Source organism: Raphanus sativus, chromosome 2, assembly GCF_000801105.2.
Source record: "Raphanus sativus cultivar WK10039 chromosome 2, ASM80110v3, whole genome shotgun sequence".
Taxonomy (NCBI): Eukaryota; Viridiplantae; Streptophyta; class Magnoliopsida; order Brassicales; family Brassicaceae; genus Raphanus; species Raphanus sativus.
This window is the reverse complement of record NC_079512.1, coordinates 18,459,221-18,475,694: the sequence shown is the minus strand read 5'-3', so window position 1 is coordinate 18,475,694 and position 16,474 is coordinate 18,459,221. Positions and strand designations below refer to the sequence as shown.

General features: G+C 35.7%; 2 protein-coding genes across 2 annotated transcripts; one reads left to right on the top strand and one right to left on the bottom strand.

Moving 5' to 3' along the window:
* The first annotated feature begins 8,840 nt into the window (after positions 1-8,840).
* LOC108841326 (ethylene-responsive transcription factor ERF086) lies at positions 8,841-10,081 on the top strand. Its single transcript, XM_018614096.2, has one exon. It carries the CDS (start codon positions 8,921-8,923, stop codon positions 9,926-9,928), a length of 1,008 nt encoding a protein of 335 aa, XP_018469598.2. The 5' UTR covers positions 8,841-8,920; the 3' UTR covers positions 9,929-10,081.
* A 1,994-nt stretch (positions 10,082-12,075) lies between these two features.
* On the bottom strand, positions 12,076-14,830 carry LOC108825767 (zinc finger CCCH domain-containing protein 58). Its single transcript, XM_018599119.2, has 7 exons — positions 14,490-14,830; positions 14,214-14,362; positions 13,923-13,991; positions 13,685-13,810; positions 13,267-13,581; positions 12,917-13,189; positions 12,076-12,726 (listed from the first exon to the last, which is right to left on the bottom strand). Exons 1-7 carry the CDS (start codon positions 14,557-14,559, stop codon positions 12,361-12,363), a joined length of 1,368 nt encoding a protein of 455 aa, XP_018454621.2. The 5' UTR covers positions 14,560-14,830; the 3' UTR covers positions 12,076-12,360.
* Positions 14,831-16,474: the final 1,644 nt, after the last annotated feature.

Genomic DNA, 16,474 nt, shown 5'->3' with positions numbered 1-16,474 from the left:
GTTTATCGAATTGTATCTCATTTGATAGAACTAGAAACATAATTGTCAATATAAAATCTGTGTTTTACTCAAAATGTTCTCCATTTTTTTATCAAAATCAAGAACGATAATTTATTTATAGTTTGATACATATAACTAATTTTGACCAATGTACAATAAAATCAAGCAAACATATATATATATATATATATATATTAAAAACTGATTTGAAATAAATTAAGACTTAGTTTACTAGTTATACCTGAATATTTAACAAAAACTTAATTTTTGCCTTTTTAAAAATCATGAAAGTATCTCAAATCTATAGAAAAGTTCAGATTAATTTCCAAATGAGTGGTGCAATCCACAAATGGACTTTTGTTCTAAATATTCAAATGAGTCGTAAGATAGATTCATATCCATATAGCCACGAGATGAAGTATAGTGGATACCTTCGAATCCAGATTGCTTAGCAATCCCAAAGCTTAGTTACTACTAGACCACCATCTCGTAGTTAATTTTTTTCCTGTCGTCAAACCCAATTTAATATATGAAATAAATAACCAACAAAAAGAAAAATAAAATAAGTCTACTGGGAATCGACATGTGGTCTGCATAGACTCGGCCAGAGATAACTACTATCAATTAGTTTGTTTGATTTTTTACTAAACTCAAAGAAGTGGCCTACCATGTTGCTCTTGTTTGGGCAGTTTTTGATCAACCATTTTACAATTCTTTTTGAGCTTTCCGAATTTCTCTTTTGACTGCTAGTTCTTTTTTTTTTAGACCAGGCGGGTCCATTGATAATAGTGTACTTATAACAGGATGGTAAATGTAGAAAGAAAATTAACTAGTTGGTTTGATAATTTATATCGTCGAAATAGTTTTGGCTAACATTCCTCCAAATTGCTCTTTTGAAATTCTTCTAAAATTATATGATGTAACAAACATTTTATTTACTTTGAATAAATTTCACATCCAGCTTTTAAAAAGAAGAGTTCAAAAGTAAATGTTCTGGCTCATTTGATATGTGTAATCTCACATTTATTCAAAAAAAAAAACAAGATAAGTGTAATCTAAAGTATCTAATCATAAACTAAAGTTCAACGTTAGAGCCCATAGTCATTTGGATTGTCAGCTACTTTGTGAACTCTTAAGTTAAAGTCGTGATGAAGTTGACTATGCATAATTTTCTTGATTTCATCACATATATCCTTGTTGTCGGGTAAGACATTAATTTCTAAATACAACCACATATGACAAACAACTACTCAAGCTCAGGTGTATTTATATAATCCTAGCATATTACAAACACAAAGAGATTAAGATTGTTGTTGCCTTGTGTTTGTTTGCATATAAGGACATCAATACAAAATAGTCCACTGAGGTATTTAACATTAAAAACCAAATTTATACGTACTTTCCAAGCATTTTAATTTGGGTTTGGTTCATCGTGTCTCTCTTTAACCACTCCCGTTGAAAAAATCATTACAAGATGACAAAAAATTGCTCTCACTTCTATTTTCGCTTAAAATGCGGGTAACCATGTGATTTGACCAGGGGCTTCTGCAATTAAGTTAGATTAATACTTATATTTAAACAAACTAACTCAAATTTCATGTCGCTTGCCTATCAGTTGTTATATTTCATATTACAACGTATTAGGAGAACTTAAGCTTACTGATTTTGAAGTACAATTTTTATAAAATATATATTTTTTTTTTTTGAAAAAAAGACAATTTTTATAAAATATTTTAGAAAATCAAATTCATAATCGACCTCAGAACATTGAAACTTATCAGACATCCTAATTGTAATAGCAATGCATATCACTTCAAATATATGTAGTTTATGTTAATTGGGTATGAGGTTTAAATCTAAGCGAAATATCAATTTTTATGTAGACCCTTGGCCTTTAAGCTATGATATATAGGGTTATTATGCATATTGCACGTGACCACTAAGCAGATTAACTTGAGTTAAATAACTAGCTCACTACAAGAAAACAGGGGCTTACCGACGGCTGTATTCCTCGGCATTTCCTCGGAATAACGGTATTCCGAGGAAATACCGAGGAACACAGCCGTCGGAATTATTTCCTCGGAATTTCAATGTTCCTCGGAATTTCCTCGGAAATTTCCGACGAAATACCGAGGAAACTTATTTCCGAGGGATTTCCGTGGATCACTAATCGTCGGAACATTCCTCGGAATATTCCGAGGACGCGGTTCCTCGATATATTCCGATGGCTTTTCCGATGGAAGATCCTCGAAACATCCGTCGGAAATATCCTCAGAAAATCATCAGAAATTTCCGAGGGAAAGTTTCCTCGGAATATTGTGAGGGCCCGTTTCCTCGGAAATTTCCGAGGAAATATTCCGAGGCACCTTCGTCGGAATTTTCCGAGGAAAACAGCCCTCAGAATATTCCGAGGAATGTGTCCCTCGGAAATTTCCGAGGGATTCTTCCTCGCAATTTTCAATTTTTTTTTTTTAAATTTGTAATTTTTTAAATTTAAATTCGAAAATATGAAATTAAAATTAAAGTTGAAAACATATTAGATAATAATTCAAAGTTGTACAAATCAAAATAAAACATTCTGAAAAAAAAACATTCCGAGTTTTTGAAATAAAAAAAAAGAACTACGGGTTTTGCACGTCCGGGAACACCTCGTTCGGGTACATCCTCCTCATCATCTCCATCATTTGCTCTTGTTGCCTCCTGTGTGCCTCAAAGCCCGCCTGTTGACTCGCCATATACATAATTATTAATTCGATTTTTATAACCACAAAATTAATAAAAACTTTAAAAAAATTCCAAATCAATTGAATACAACAAATAATCACAATCCTAAACCCTAAAACCATAATCAAACTCTCAATACACTACTCTATAATTCACCCTAACCAAATCGAATCTATCATCATTACACACCATGAACAAACTCGATTTTTGAAGAAAAGAGAGAGGGATAGGGTCCTTACATGATTGAGGAATGAAATTGAGGAGATTGGGGTTTGATTCGCCGGAAATCGACGGAGGAGAAGAGAGGTGCGGCGGAGTTCGCGAGAAGAGAGGAAGAGAGGAAGAGAGAAATGGGGAAGAAGAGAACGGCCAGACCTAATATTATGAGGGGTCCGACGGATACTTTCCGTCGGTATTTCCTCGGAAAAAATAATGGGTTCCGTCGGTATTTCCTCGGAAATAATTAATTTAATTTTCGCGAAAAATAGTTGGCGGCTAGGGTTGCCCGGGTAAATGAAAATTAATGTTCCTCGGAATTTCCTCGGAAATTTCCGAGGAAATTCCGAGGAAACAGGGTTTAGGGTTTCAAAAATCGATTTTTTTTGCCCGATATCATTTCTTATACAAATGTAATGTATACCATTGAGGGTTTTTTGTATAGATGATCATCATCCATGAAATAACAAAATTTCAAAAATAATCGTAAGTATTCCGTTTACCGTTTATTAAAGTGTATAAATGTTTATCTTATGTTGTGTAGTTTTCGTTCATGCAATCGTAACATTTGGTTTTATCGGATAAAACATCATTTTTTACTTCATAATCTGCTTAAGACACTTAATAAAGGTTATATACGTGTTATTCAATCCACAAAAACGTTGTTTTCGCTTAAAAACCCCTTCTTCCTCGGAATTTCCTCGGAAATTTCCGAGGAATTTCCGAGGAAGAACGAGAATTTCCGAGCAAACCCTTGTTTTCCTCGGTATTTCCTCGGAAATTTCCGAGGAAATTCCGAGGAACAGGACTCTAGCATTAAACCCCTAAATCTACAAAGTATATTCCGAGGAAATACCGAGGAAAACCTTAATTCCGTCGGAATTTCCTCGGTATTACCATTTAAAAAAAAAAAAAAAATCTATGCTAATCTGTTTCCGAGTCATCATCACCAGATGAATCTGAGTCTGAATCTTGGTGAAACTCTCCAATCTCTGGTTCATCCTCTACGTGAACGACGGCTTCCTCTCCGAAGTCGGTTAAATCGACTACAAGGCCAACTCCAGCTAAATCTTCGGTTGCACTTAAGTTGCCGGATGTGCTTGGCTGTAGTGGGTCTTCCAGCTCAGAACTTCCCTGAACTCGGCCTCTCGGGTTGAGTTTTGTAACAGTTACCCATGGATCATCTCTGTTCCTAACCCGGGGGTACTTGATATAACAAACCTGTAATATTTAAAAAATTATCAGTAAAATTGTAAATTAATACATATGATGATGAATCATTCTGTATCATTACCTGATCGGCCTGAGAAGCAAGAATGAAAGGATCATAATACTGCAGCTTTCGCCTCGAATTTACTGATGTAACACCAAATGCATCTGTTCTCACACCTCGATCTGGAGTGTTGTCGTGCCAATCACAATAGAAAACAGTACACCGCAATCCAACCATGCCCAAATACTGGATTTCCATAATCTCATGTATGTTTCTGTAGTATACATCATCTCCTGATGCAGAACAAACGCCAGCATCATAGGTCGTTCTCGAACGTCTCCTCTTTTGAGTTGTGAATGCATATCCTCGAGTACAAAATCTCGGATATGACTTCACAACATATTTTGGTCCAACCACCATCTCGCGTATCCAATCGTCAAATGTTTCACCTTTGGCCAAACCAGCAGACACCTATTAATAGTACATATATATAGGTTATATCAATAAATGTGAATTAGTATAAATATGTGATAAATGATATTTTAATTTGGTTAAGACACTCACATAAGTAAGCATCCATCCAGCAAATTCTCTCTGCTTCATTTCTTCTAGTTCCTCGTCTGTGGCGTATCTATATTCGACCCGCTTTTGTGCCATGAAAATCCTGTACATATGATGACAATAATGTAATTAATAAAGATTTAAATTTGAACTTGTTAAAATAAAAAATTGTAAGCTAATTTATTTACCTCTCATATTGAAGAACATCTTCGCAGTTGGTGAGCAAATATGTTTGCAAATGACTGCGCTCCTGCTCATTAAGTCGACGGTCCTTTGGTTTTCCGCTAAGTCGTCCAACATCTCTGAAAATGTCTGGAACCGTAACATGATATGTTGCCCGTTCGCCTCTATCATCATGCCGAGCAGGTTTTCTGTTTTTGGTTTGAACTTCTGCCGGAAAGTAGTACTCGGCAAAGTTTGAAATTTCTTCATTGATCATCTGTGCGACTATAGAACCTTCTACCCTACTTAAATTTTTCACCATCTTCTTCAAATGGAACATATACCGCTCATACACATACATCCATCTATACTGCACAGGACCACCAAGTTCCAATTCTCTTGCCAGGTGAATAACAAGATGCTCCATAACATCAAAAAATGAGGGAGGAAATATCTTCTCAAGGTTGCACTGAATCACGGCTATGTTAGTCTTCAAATTTTCAATACCTTCAAGAGTCACTGATCTCGTGCATAAATCGCGGAAAAAAGCACTTATCCCTGCAATTGCTTCATGAACATTTCGTGGTAATAGTTCCTTGAAGGCAAACGGAAGGAGGCGCTGCATCAACACATGGCAATCGTGACTTTTTAGCCCCATAAACTTTCCTTCCTTTCTGTCGATACAGTTACGCAAATTAGATGCGTAACCGTCTGGAAATTCCACATCGTTTGAAATCCAATCAAAGAACGCATCTTTTCCTTCTGCATCAAGTCGGTATATGGGAAAAGGTGCCCTACCATTCTCATCAACATGAAGTTCTGAACGAGCACATATATCGACTAAATCCAGTCTTGACTTCAAGTTATCCTTTGTTTTACCTTGAACGTTAAGGATCGTGTTCATGAGATTGTCAAAAAAGTTCTTCTCAATATGCATGACATCTAAATTATGCCTTAGCAAATGATCCTCCCAGTATGGCAGATCCCAAAATATACTTTTTTTGTGCCAGTTATGTAGGTTTCCAACAGCATCTACCGGAAAACGCTCATGTCCACCGATGTCTGGTGTCCTTTCTGCACCAAAATCTCTTAGTTGTGTCTTCAAACCTTTCCCACTAATTTCCGCAGGGGGACTGTCAAACACCTTCTTGTTCTTCGTAAACAAATTCCTACTCCTACGATATGGATGATCAGGTGGTAGGAATCTCATGTGACAGTCAAACCAACACGTTTTTCTTCCGTGTTTTAGTTGGAAAGCATCAGTGTTATCTTGACAATATGGACATGATAGCCTTCCATGTGTTGTCCATCCAGATAACATACCATATGCTGGAAAATCACTTATTGTCCACATTAGTACTGCCCGCATTTGAAAATTTTCTTTACACGAAATATCGTATGTTTCAGCACCTTCAGCCCATAGTTGTTGCAACTCATATATTAGTGGCTGAAGAAACACATCAAGTGATCTCTTAGGATGCTCTGGTCCGGGAACGAGAATGGAGAGAAACAAAAACTCTCGTCGCAAGCACAAGTTTGGGGGTAAGTTGTATGGTGTAACAATGACTGGCCATAGAGAATATTGTCTTCCACTCTTGCCATACGGGCTGAAACCATCAGTACATAATCCAAGGTAGACATTTCTTCTCTCATACGCAAAGTCGGGATACTTTGATTGGAAATGCTTCCACGCTTTTGCATCTGAAGGATGTCTAATTTCACCATCTGTTGAGTGCTCCGCATGCCATCTCATTCGTTGCGCTGTGCGTTCAGAAAGATACAACCTCTGCAACCTTTCCGTCAAAGGCAAATACCACATCCTTTTATATGGAACTGGAACTCTTCCACCCGTATCTTTATAACGAGGTTTCCCACAAAATTTGCATGTAACCCGCTGGTCATCCGCCCTCCAATAAATCATGCAGTTATCGCTGCATACATCTATTACCTGATAAGATAAACCAACACCAGCTACGAGTTTTTGAACCTCGTAGTATGAACCTGGAGCTACATTATCCTCAGGTAGAATACCTTTTACAAAATCAGCAATCGCATCCACACAGTCTTCAGCCAAGTTATAATCTGTTTTAATGCCCATCAGTCTTGTAGCAGATGATAAAGCAGAATGACCATCTCTGCAACCTTCGTACAATGGTTGCTTTCCAGCATCCAACATATCATAAAATCTCCTAGCTTCTGCATTGGGTAAATCTTCCCTTCTAAAATGATCATTTACCATCTGCTCAGTACCTACACCATAATCTACATCTGTTCTAATTGGTTCTTCTAATCTAACCGCCGGCTGAGGTTCGCTAGTACTACAATGTTCATAATCAGTTTCCCCATGATGATACCAAATTTTGTAACTTCGTGTAAATCCACTCAATAAAAGATGAGTCCAAACATCCCACTCTTTAATAATCTTTCTATTTTTACAATTAGAGCAAGGACATCTTAACATACATGTTTCTGCTTCCGGTAGTTGGCGAACTAACCCCATGAATTCGGTTATACCTCGTTGGTATTCTTCCGTAAGCAATCTCGTGTTCGGATCCAAATGAGGTCGATCGATCCAAGAACGATGATAATTTGAAGAAGACATTTTTTTTTCAATCAAATTCGTATGTAAAGATAGTAGGAGGGATGATGAAGAAATGGAGTGAATGAAGAGGAAGAGGGGTGGTTGTATTTATAGATGAAATCCTGGAGACAGACCGAGGAAATTCCGAGGAAATTCCGACGCTAACGGCTACTTCCTCGGAATTTCCTCGGAATATTTAAAATCTCCCAACGGCTCTCTAACGGCTCTCTAACGGCTATAATATTTCCTCGGAGGTCGTCGGTTTTTTCCGAGGAACATCTTCTCCTCGGAAATCCATAAGAAATTTCCGACGAACCCGGCTTTCCTCGGAATTTCGTCGGTAATTTCCGAGGAAATACCGAGGAAACCAAGTTTCGCGTTTCCTCGGCACTTCCTCGGTATTTTGTCAGAAATTTCCGAGGAAATTTCTTTCCCTCGGAATATCCCTCAGAATATCGCTGTTTTCTTGTAGTGGCTTGATCCCATTTAAATAAAATATTTAAATATATCGTGATGCAATATATACATCACAGTTAAATGTATACTTTTACCAAATTATCCAGTCTATAATATAATTTGTTCTTAATTTCTAAATCAAAATTGGTCACTGTGACATTCCAGATTTTGCAGTAGTTCCGAACTTGCGATGATCACTGGCCTCCTTCTTAGGCTTTCATAAATAACCATCCATGCATACAAACACATATAGTATATAATTGCATATATATATGTATACACATAGTAAAATAAAACCATCTCTAATGTATTTTGCTATTTTTTTCAATAACGAAAAATATATAATAAAAATTTATTCTAATGTAATTTAAAAAAAATAACATTCATCAAAATTTAGAGTTAACAAATTGTTATTTTTCCTAAACATAAATGAAAATAACAATTTTTATATTAAAAGAAAAAATACAAATGAATTGGATAGTTTTGACTCTAAATATTTTTATAATAATAAAATTAATAATGCATTGAAAATGCTTTAAGACTAACATATGAATTGTAATGGTTAGAACTTAGAAGCTAGCTTTAACAAGATAAAAAGTAATATCCAGAAAACAGATTAGAATCAGTCAATTGAGCTATTTAAAATCGGTTTGATTAATTTTAACTGGCTTGGATTGAGCCATATACAAAAGTCTTATAAAAATCGAACCAATGTGCCAAACTTTAATCTATCTTTGTCACTGAAGCCTACATATAATATCTTCGGAAAAAAGAAAAAATAAATAAATAAGCCAAATAGAAGAAATAAAAGATACACTAAAAGCACTTGAATCAAAAGTGAAGTCTCTCTATCAAGTTCAATGTCTCTCTATTTATAACAGCATTTCACTTCCATTTCCAAACAACACTCATCATCTTTAGACAGAAGCCAAAACACAAAAAAAATAAACTTACCCTCGCAAAACCCTAAAAGAAACCTCCTTGCGAAAACATATACCTTCGTCATCATGTCAACCTCCAGAACCCTAGATCATACTAAACACTTTGAAACGTCCCAAACTCAAATGGGGTTTGCTCTAATCAACCAAAACACAACCAACGCAACCACCACCACAACCGGCGAGAGACGAGGCCGGAGATCGAAGCAAGCAGAGCCAGGGAGGTTTTTAGGAGTCAGGAGACGTCCATGGGGTCGTTACGCAGCTGAGATTAGAGATCCAACCACCAAAGAACGTCACTGGCTCGGCACTTTCGACACTGCTCATGAAGCTGCTCTTGCCTACGATAGAGCAGCTCTTTCGATGAGAGGCACTCAAGCTCGAACTAACTTCGTCTACACTCCAAATGACGTTCACACCATCCTCACAAACCCTAATCTCCACTCTCTCATCGTCTCTCCTTACAATAACCAATCTTTGTTACCAAACTCTTCTCCACAGTTTGTCATTGATCACCACCCTCATTATCAAAACTATCATCACCATCAGCAACCTAAACATACTCTCCCACAAACCGTCTTACCCGCTGCTTCTTTTAAAACGCCGGTTCGTCATCAAAACGCTGATATTCAAGCGTTTGGTAACAGTCCTCAAAACTCGTCTTCTAACGGCTCGTTATCTTCTTCACTAGAGGAAGAAAACAACTTCTTCTCGTTACAAGGAAGTAACTCCAGTAACAATTCGGGTTACTTGGACTGCATTGTACCAAACCATTGTCTTAAGCCACCTCCAGAAAACACCACTAACCAAAACCAAACCGGAGCTGGTTTCACAACTCCGGCAAGCAAGGCTTCCGAGTCATACGAAGGGTTTAGTAATAGTTACTTCCAAGATGTTGACATGATGATGGAGTTTGGTTCGTGTGATCTCTCTGCCATGATCACTAACTATGGTGCTGGTACTTCCATCTCAATGGAAGATTACGCAATAATGGAGCCACAAAGTTTCTCTTCTTCTTCTCTGGCTGCTTTTGGAGATGTTGTAGCTGACACAACAGGCTTCTACTCACTCTATTAGAACATTCTTTTTAATATTTCTGTTTTTTTTAATATTTATGTAATAATACAATTAGTATTTTACGTTATTCCATGGTCGTTTGGTTGTTGTTGTTAACAACATGTTTATCGACTTTACTATATATATTCTGCTTATTGTATCATGCACCATAAGGTTCCCTTACCATGAAGTTTTAAATTTTCTTTCTTCTTTATTTTTCATATGTGATTTCTTTTCAGTATCATGGTTTTGAACTTTTGATTAGCAAAAAGTGTTAATTCGAGTTGTATCAATGACCACCTTTTGTTCATGCTATTTCCAACATACTCATTATCATTAATTATGTATATAATAAGTGTGGTGTTTACATAAATCAAATGACTTATTCATAGTAGATATTTAATTATAAGTGAATAACTAAGATATGTCATATACCAGGATTATAAGATTCGTTGCTGAAACTCAGTGCATATACGCTCGGTTGTTATGAACTTTTATAACAATTGAATTAGACTGAATTTTAATATAAGAGTTATATGGTTTATGAAAAAGATATAGTTAATGTGAGATGGACTTTTAGTGAAGTAGCATGATGGTGTTTTTGGTCTTTGGACATGTGTTCCGGTCATGACTTGTTTGGTCTTTAATTGCACAATCACTGTTTCATGTCTCCCTCCTTTTGCCTATACTTTTGTGTACAACTACTCAACATCACAACTCTTTTTCCTTTTTAAAATCTGTTTCAGGTTTTTGACTTTCTTTCATTGAACTCAGTTAATCCTCCTTTCTAAAGTTTATCAACTTCACTTTATTTCGTTAAATCATCAGACCCAATCAAAGCTGTTATACATATCAAACAAATATATCAATAGTCCATCCAGTTCATCATAATTGATGTTTTATAGTTTGTATCGTTTCAAAGAAAATAACTTACATAGAGTGCATAATACTTTGATTTGTTGTTAAGTTCTTTATACATCAATCTAAACAAAAATGGTTCATTATGGTAGATCATTTAAGTAATAACTCAGAGAAAATGCATTTAATGATTAGCATTTTTGTGGGTTGTTGAAAGCTTTTGTTGTGATGTCGCAGTGACCAAACTCATGATTATGATTGTTCTGATTGTTTGAGTAAAACTAGACGCAACGAACAAACCACACATGCATATGTTATATCACCTACACAAAGAACCAAGTACGAGAATTACTGACTTCTACTTCCACATCAACAGTAATTTTTACTTATTTTGTACTCCCTTCTATTCATATATTCATGATCAAAGTCGTACGAATCGAGTGTAGAACAAATAGATCGGTTCTGTTCTAACTTTTCATGCTCTTTCTCTTCTTGTTTATGTTCCAAAAACATCTAGTTGGATTGTTTCAACGACTATTGCGTTTGGGTTTTACTGTTTAAAATATTTGAATATTTTATTTACTACTCCCTCCATTTTTAATATAAGTTATTTTAGATTTGAGCACATAAATTACGAAAATAATTACTCCCTCTGTTTCTTAAAGAGTGTCGTTGTGACATTTTTCACACAGATTAAGAAAGTTGTTGAAATATATGTAAATTGTAATTAATTATATCTCTTTGACCAATAGTACTTTAGATAAATAAAATTATTTATAAAATCAATGCAGTTTGCAATTAATTTTCAGGTGAAAGGTAGTATAATTTACATTGGAATTGTAAAATGACACTCTTTGTGTAACAAGAAAATGAGCTTAGAGTGACACTTATTATGAAACAGAGGGAATAATTTTTTACATTTTATAAACAAAAACATCATTAATTATTTATCTAACCATAATCCAACAAATAATAAATTAGAATGTATATTATCATTGGTCAAATAACATTAAATTATTAATAAATTTTACATATAAAACTGAAAATGTCATATAATTTAGAACCATTTTTTTAAACGACTTATATTAAACGGAGGGGAGTATTAGAAAGGAAAAGGCCTTATTAATGTATCTGGCAAATATTTTTTACAAATTGTAAAAGCAAAGTTAAAACAGAATTTCATGCAGAATGTATGGTAACCGAAAATGCAATCTCTTGCCAATAACAGGGGAGTTACACTAGAACTTATAAAGTAGATGTGATACTCTTGACTAACTGAAATCAGATGATTTTCCTGAGTAATAAGGACATTTATAAATAATAACTTCGAAAAGTTTTTTTAAGAAAAGATATAAGAGAAAGATGGATGCATGAAGGAATCATATGAACATGGTAAGAGAGACATAAGAGGAGAGACGGAACAAATAAAACTAGAGCTGCTTTCGTTTCTCTCAACGTTTGCTTCTTGTTGTCTCCACCCAAAAAAAAAAAAAAATCTTATGTTCTTGAGTTCATGAAAGTGTGATGAAAAAGGAAGAGAAGGAGAGTAAAGAGAGACTAGTCAAAGAAGAATAGAGAGAGATTCTATTCTCTACTTAACTTGAAGTCTTAACCTCAATGCTAGCGGAGTCACCATTTTTGGACTCAGCAGACTCTGAGTGACTCACACCACTTGCCATAGAAGAAGCCAAAGTTTCTGAGCCACCACTTGTTGTGTTAGTGGGTTTAATGGAGCTCGAAGAGTGAAGCTCTGTGCGTTGGTCAGACATGGATGATGATGATGACGGAGCTAATGTGAGGAGCGATGAGGATCCAAGAGGGTAAGGCACCGGCATGTCAGTGAGGGAAGAAGCGGAGGGGCTGTAGCTTAGTGAAGAAGAGGCCATGGAGTGGTCAAATTTGCAGGCAGGCCCAAACTTGCAAAACCCATGTTGAGCAAAGTGGCTGCACTGCGCTGTGCCCTGCAAATGTTAACTCTACTATTAGCTTTGTCTTTATTATAAGATACACAACTGAGTATTGAACTATAAAGAATAATGAAACAGGGCTTCATATCCAAATCAAGAAACAGAGTTTCTATACAGAACGTATCAATATCTCTCATGTAATAAGGCTATTATATAAAGATGCATGGGGGATGATGAGACTTACAGGACGAAGTGGGAGGCCAATATGGCTGAGGGAAACTCCCTTGGGAGATGCTGCTTCCAGAGGATGATGGAATCTGCAAGAGGTTCCGAACTTACAGTCTCCTGTTCTCATAAAGTACTGACACTCAGGTTGTCCAGGTCGCTGAGGAAAAGTTTGTTCATTATTTGAAGATGGATACGCAGGCGCTGGAGGAGATAACGGTCTAATTCCATAAATAGAGCTTGATCCCATAGACGGTTGAGTCCCAGGAGAAGGCATTGTACTTAAAGAAGCCTTAAATAAAACGGAGCGAGGCTTTGTTAAAATTAAGAGAAAGGACAAAACAAAAGAGGAGGCGTTTCAAACATTACCTGGTAAGGGTTCCAGCCTGAGTATGGAACCATACCAGGAGGAGGAGGAGGAGGAGGAGGAAGAAGCATTTGGTTGTAACCGTAAGGGCTTTGAAGATATGAGCCTGGTAAGAGTTGAGGTCTTGGTATAGTTACTCCAAATTGCTGCGATGAAGGAAGGGATTGTGACTGAAGAGGTGGATAAATAGCTGAACCAGTTGATAACTGCTGATGAGATGGAGCTTGTACACCAGGAGGAACAGGATGGTGAAATCGACAGGTGGAACCGAATTTACACTGACCTGTCCTCATGTAGAAGGAACATTCTTTCTCTCCCTGTTTTAAAAAAAAAAATCCATTAGTAAGGAAACTTTGAGAGAGCATCATCATCACAAAAGAAACAAAGAAAAAAAAAGAGAGAGAGAGATTTGAACCAAACCGGGCGTAATGGAAACCCCATGTAACTTAATGAGACAGGATTAGTAAAAGAATCTCTTCCTCCTTGTCTAGGATGATGATACTTGCAAGTAGCACCAAACCTACATGTTCCCGTTCTCATAAAATGCTGTGCAAAGAAAAGCATAAAGAGTGAGGATATCGGCTACACTAAATCCCTACATTGAGAAGCATAAAAGTACATTGATTAATTCGTAACCAGCAATGATCGAAATAGATACCTGACACACGGGCTGCCCCATTCTCTCTGGGAACTCTCCAGCTTCTGTTGTTCTGAGACCTCCCAAAACCTAAAAGAATGAAAGCAGAGCATCAAATCAAGAGCTTCCAAGCAAATTTAAATCATAGATTCTGTGTCAGTGATATCAGATCGTAGATTGAATAATGCATCTGATAAGGAACATAGGAAACAGACAAAAAGGAAGTAACTTTATCAAAACCCCACACAAGACAGTAACTTTAACAAGACAGTACAAAAAAACAGAGCGAGTTGAGATGAGAGAGTTTATTACTGGAGCACGGTTTCGTGGGTGATGGAACCGACATCTTGACCCGTACCCACAAACACCGGTTCGTAAGTAATAGATACAATCCGGCTCACTGAGTCTCTCCGGGTACGATTCGCCTCCACCGCCTCCTAACCCTAACCGCCACATCGAACCTACAAACGCCGCATTTAAAATAAAACGATTCTTACAAAACGCTAATCGCAGATGTGATCAAAGCATTAACAGAATGAGAAAGAGAGACGAGAGAGGAAATGAAGGAAACACATTATCAATGTTTACCTTGTATACCGGTTTCAAGTGATGGATCCGACCGCGATCCTTGTTCGCCGGCGCGACCGTACCGCTCCATTATTTTATTACCCTAACCTCTCTCTGTTTTTTCTTTCGTCTGGAACTCTGGGAAACACAGAACACAGCAATGTCGAGGTCCGATCAAGTGGGAGTGTTGGGGAAGAAACCACAGATCGTGGTTAGTTTCTGTCTCTACACCACTCTCAGTCGCTTGATCTCTTTTGCTTAGAGCTGAAGACTTTTGTTTTTTTATTTTTTTTGTTTTTAGGGTTAAGTTCAGTTTTGGTTTTCGGCTGAGATGTTTTGGAAGGAAAGGTTTGATCTTTCTTTATGGGCTTATGTCCGCCGGTGGTGGTTAATATACGCGCCAAACATAGAATAAATGACTTGTCTTTTTTTTTATTCTTTTTTTTTTCTTTCATCTACGTTAATTTTCTTTCTTTTCCTTACCTCATTGTACATTACTGTGAAACTAAACCTACAAAAGTTAAGAAAAGATACTGTAACAATTGAACATTTCTTGATTTTATTGTTCTTTTTTTGACCTCAAACGGCAAATATAAACTTGAAATATGTTAAATTCATTAATATAAATATCAATATATCATTTATGATCTATTAATAGTTTTATTCATATGAATTTACTCTCTAAAAAGAGTTTACATACACACTAATAAATTCAAAAAAATAATAGAAAGAACTTATTAGTATGTATGTAAGAATTTTCATACTAATAAGCTCAACAAAATTATCATTCATAACCAAAAACTCTTGGTCTAGTGGTAATGGAATTCCAACTAGAGTGTCCGCCCCTCGATTGAGTCGTCTTGACCACCTTCCTATCCACAAATAAATGGATATGTTCGGATGTAAATTTTTTTGAGGATTAGTCCGGCTTACCGCCGGGAAATCTCTAAGGTTAAATAAATAAAAAAATTATGTACCCACTAAAAAGAAAAGTTACATTATTTTAAAAATGTGGAAGTTTGTACATAATTTTGAACCAAGCATTTTGATAAACTTTATTTGGTCGTATATTTTTGCTAAGTTAATTTATTGAGATGGTATAGTTCGAATGATGATTAAAGTGAATGAAGTAAAAGTTGAAGATGATGCTAGGGATATGCTAGGAAGCTTTTGTTTATATAGCGGAGGTAGATTGTGGATCAAAATCCTTTGTTATTATTTCTTTCTATGTACAAAATCGATTTTCTTATATTTTTATAGTGATTAAAATGAACCATATCATATTATTTTTCATTGTGGGACTCGATTTTTGACTTTGTTCCATAGAAAGAGGTGTTAACAAACTTACGCAATTGGTTATAGAACCATGAACACCACACGTAGATATACTGATAATAAATTATGGCGTTTTTTTTTTTGAAACCTTTTTTTTTTTTGAAACCTTCCTCTTTTTTCTTCCATCAAGTTTTAATAAATAAACTTTGTCTCATATAATAAAATATGGAGTTTGTTGCCAAAAACAATATATCGATAATAAATATTATGAACTATAGATTTATCTCCATATATATTCAATATATTGTTATATAAATCTTTTAAAAACGTGAAATGAATGTTTAAAGATTGTAACAGTTTAGTCCAAGAAAAAAATTGTAATAGTTAGGAGAAAGGGTCAAAGGATATAAACTTTGTCGGTTCAAGTTGCAAATATAGCAACAAGACAATTTCTTTGTCAAATCAACTCATGCATGAGAAAGGAAAAACATGAACTCATGTTATTTACTAGTTGATGTTAATTTATTTTGCTGAGAACTAAAAAAAATGTTAACATCAAGTAGTGAATAACACATGAGTTCATGTTAACATTTTTCCCATCAACTAATCTGCTAATTGTTTTCTAATCTTAGTTATGGAAAAAACTGATTAGTCTTTCATTTCCACTACACTGGCCGATCATATTAGAGGTTACGTTGTGTTATAACTTTGTTCTAAGAGCACCTTTAGTA

Coding starts and splice junctions, on each gene's coding strand:
- LOC108841326 (XM_018614096.2), top strand. CDS start 8,921: ATGTCAACCTCCAGAACCCTAGATCATACTAAACACTTTGAAACGTCC.
- LOC108825767 (XM_018599119.2), bottom strand. CDS start 14,559: ATGGAGCGGTACGGTCGCGCCGGCGAACAAGGATCGCGGTCGGATCCA. Junction 13,992..14,213: donor ACCCACGAAACCGTGCTCCA/GTAATAAACTCT, acceptor TCATTCTTTTAG/GTTTTGGGAGGTCTCAGAAC. Junction 12,727..12,916: donor TTGGCCTCCCACTTCGTCCT/GTAAGTCTCATC, acceptor TAACATTTGCAG/GGCACAGCGCAGTGCAGCCA.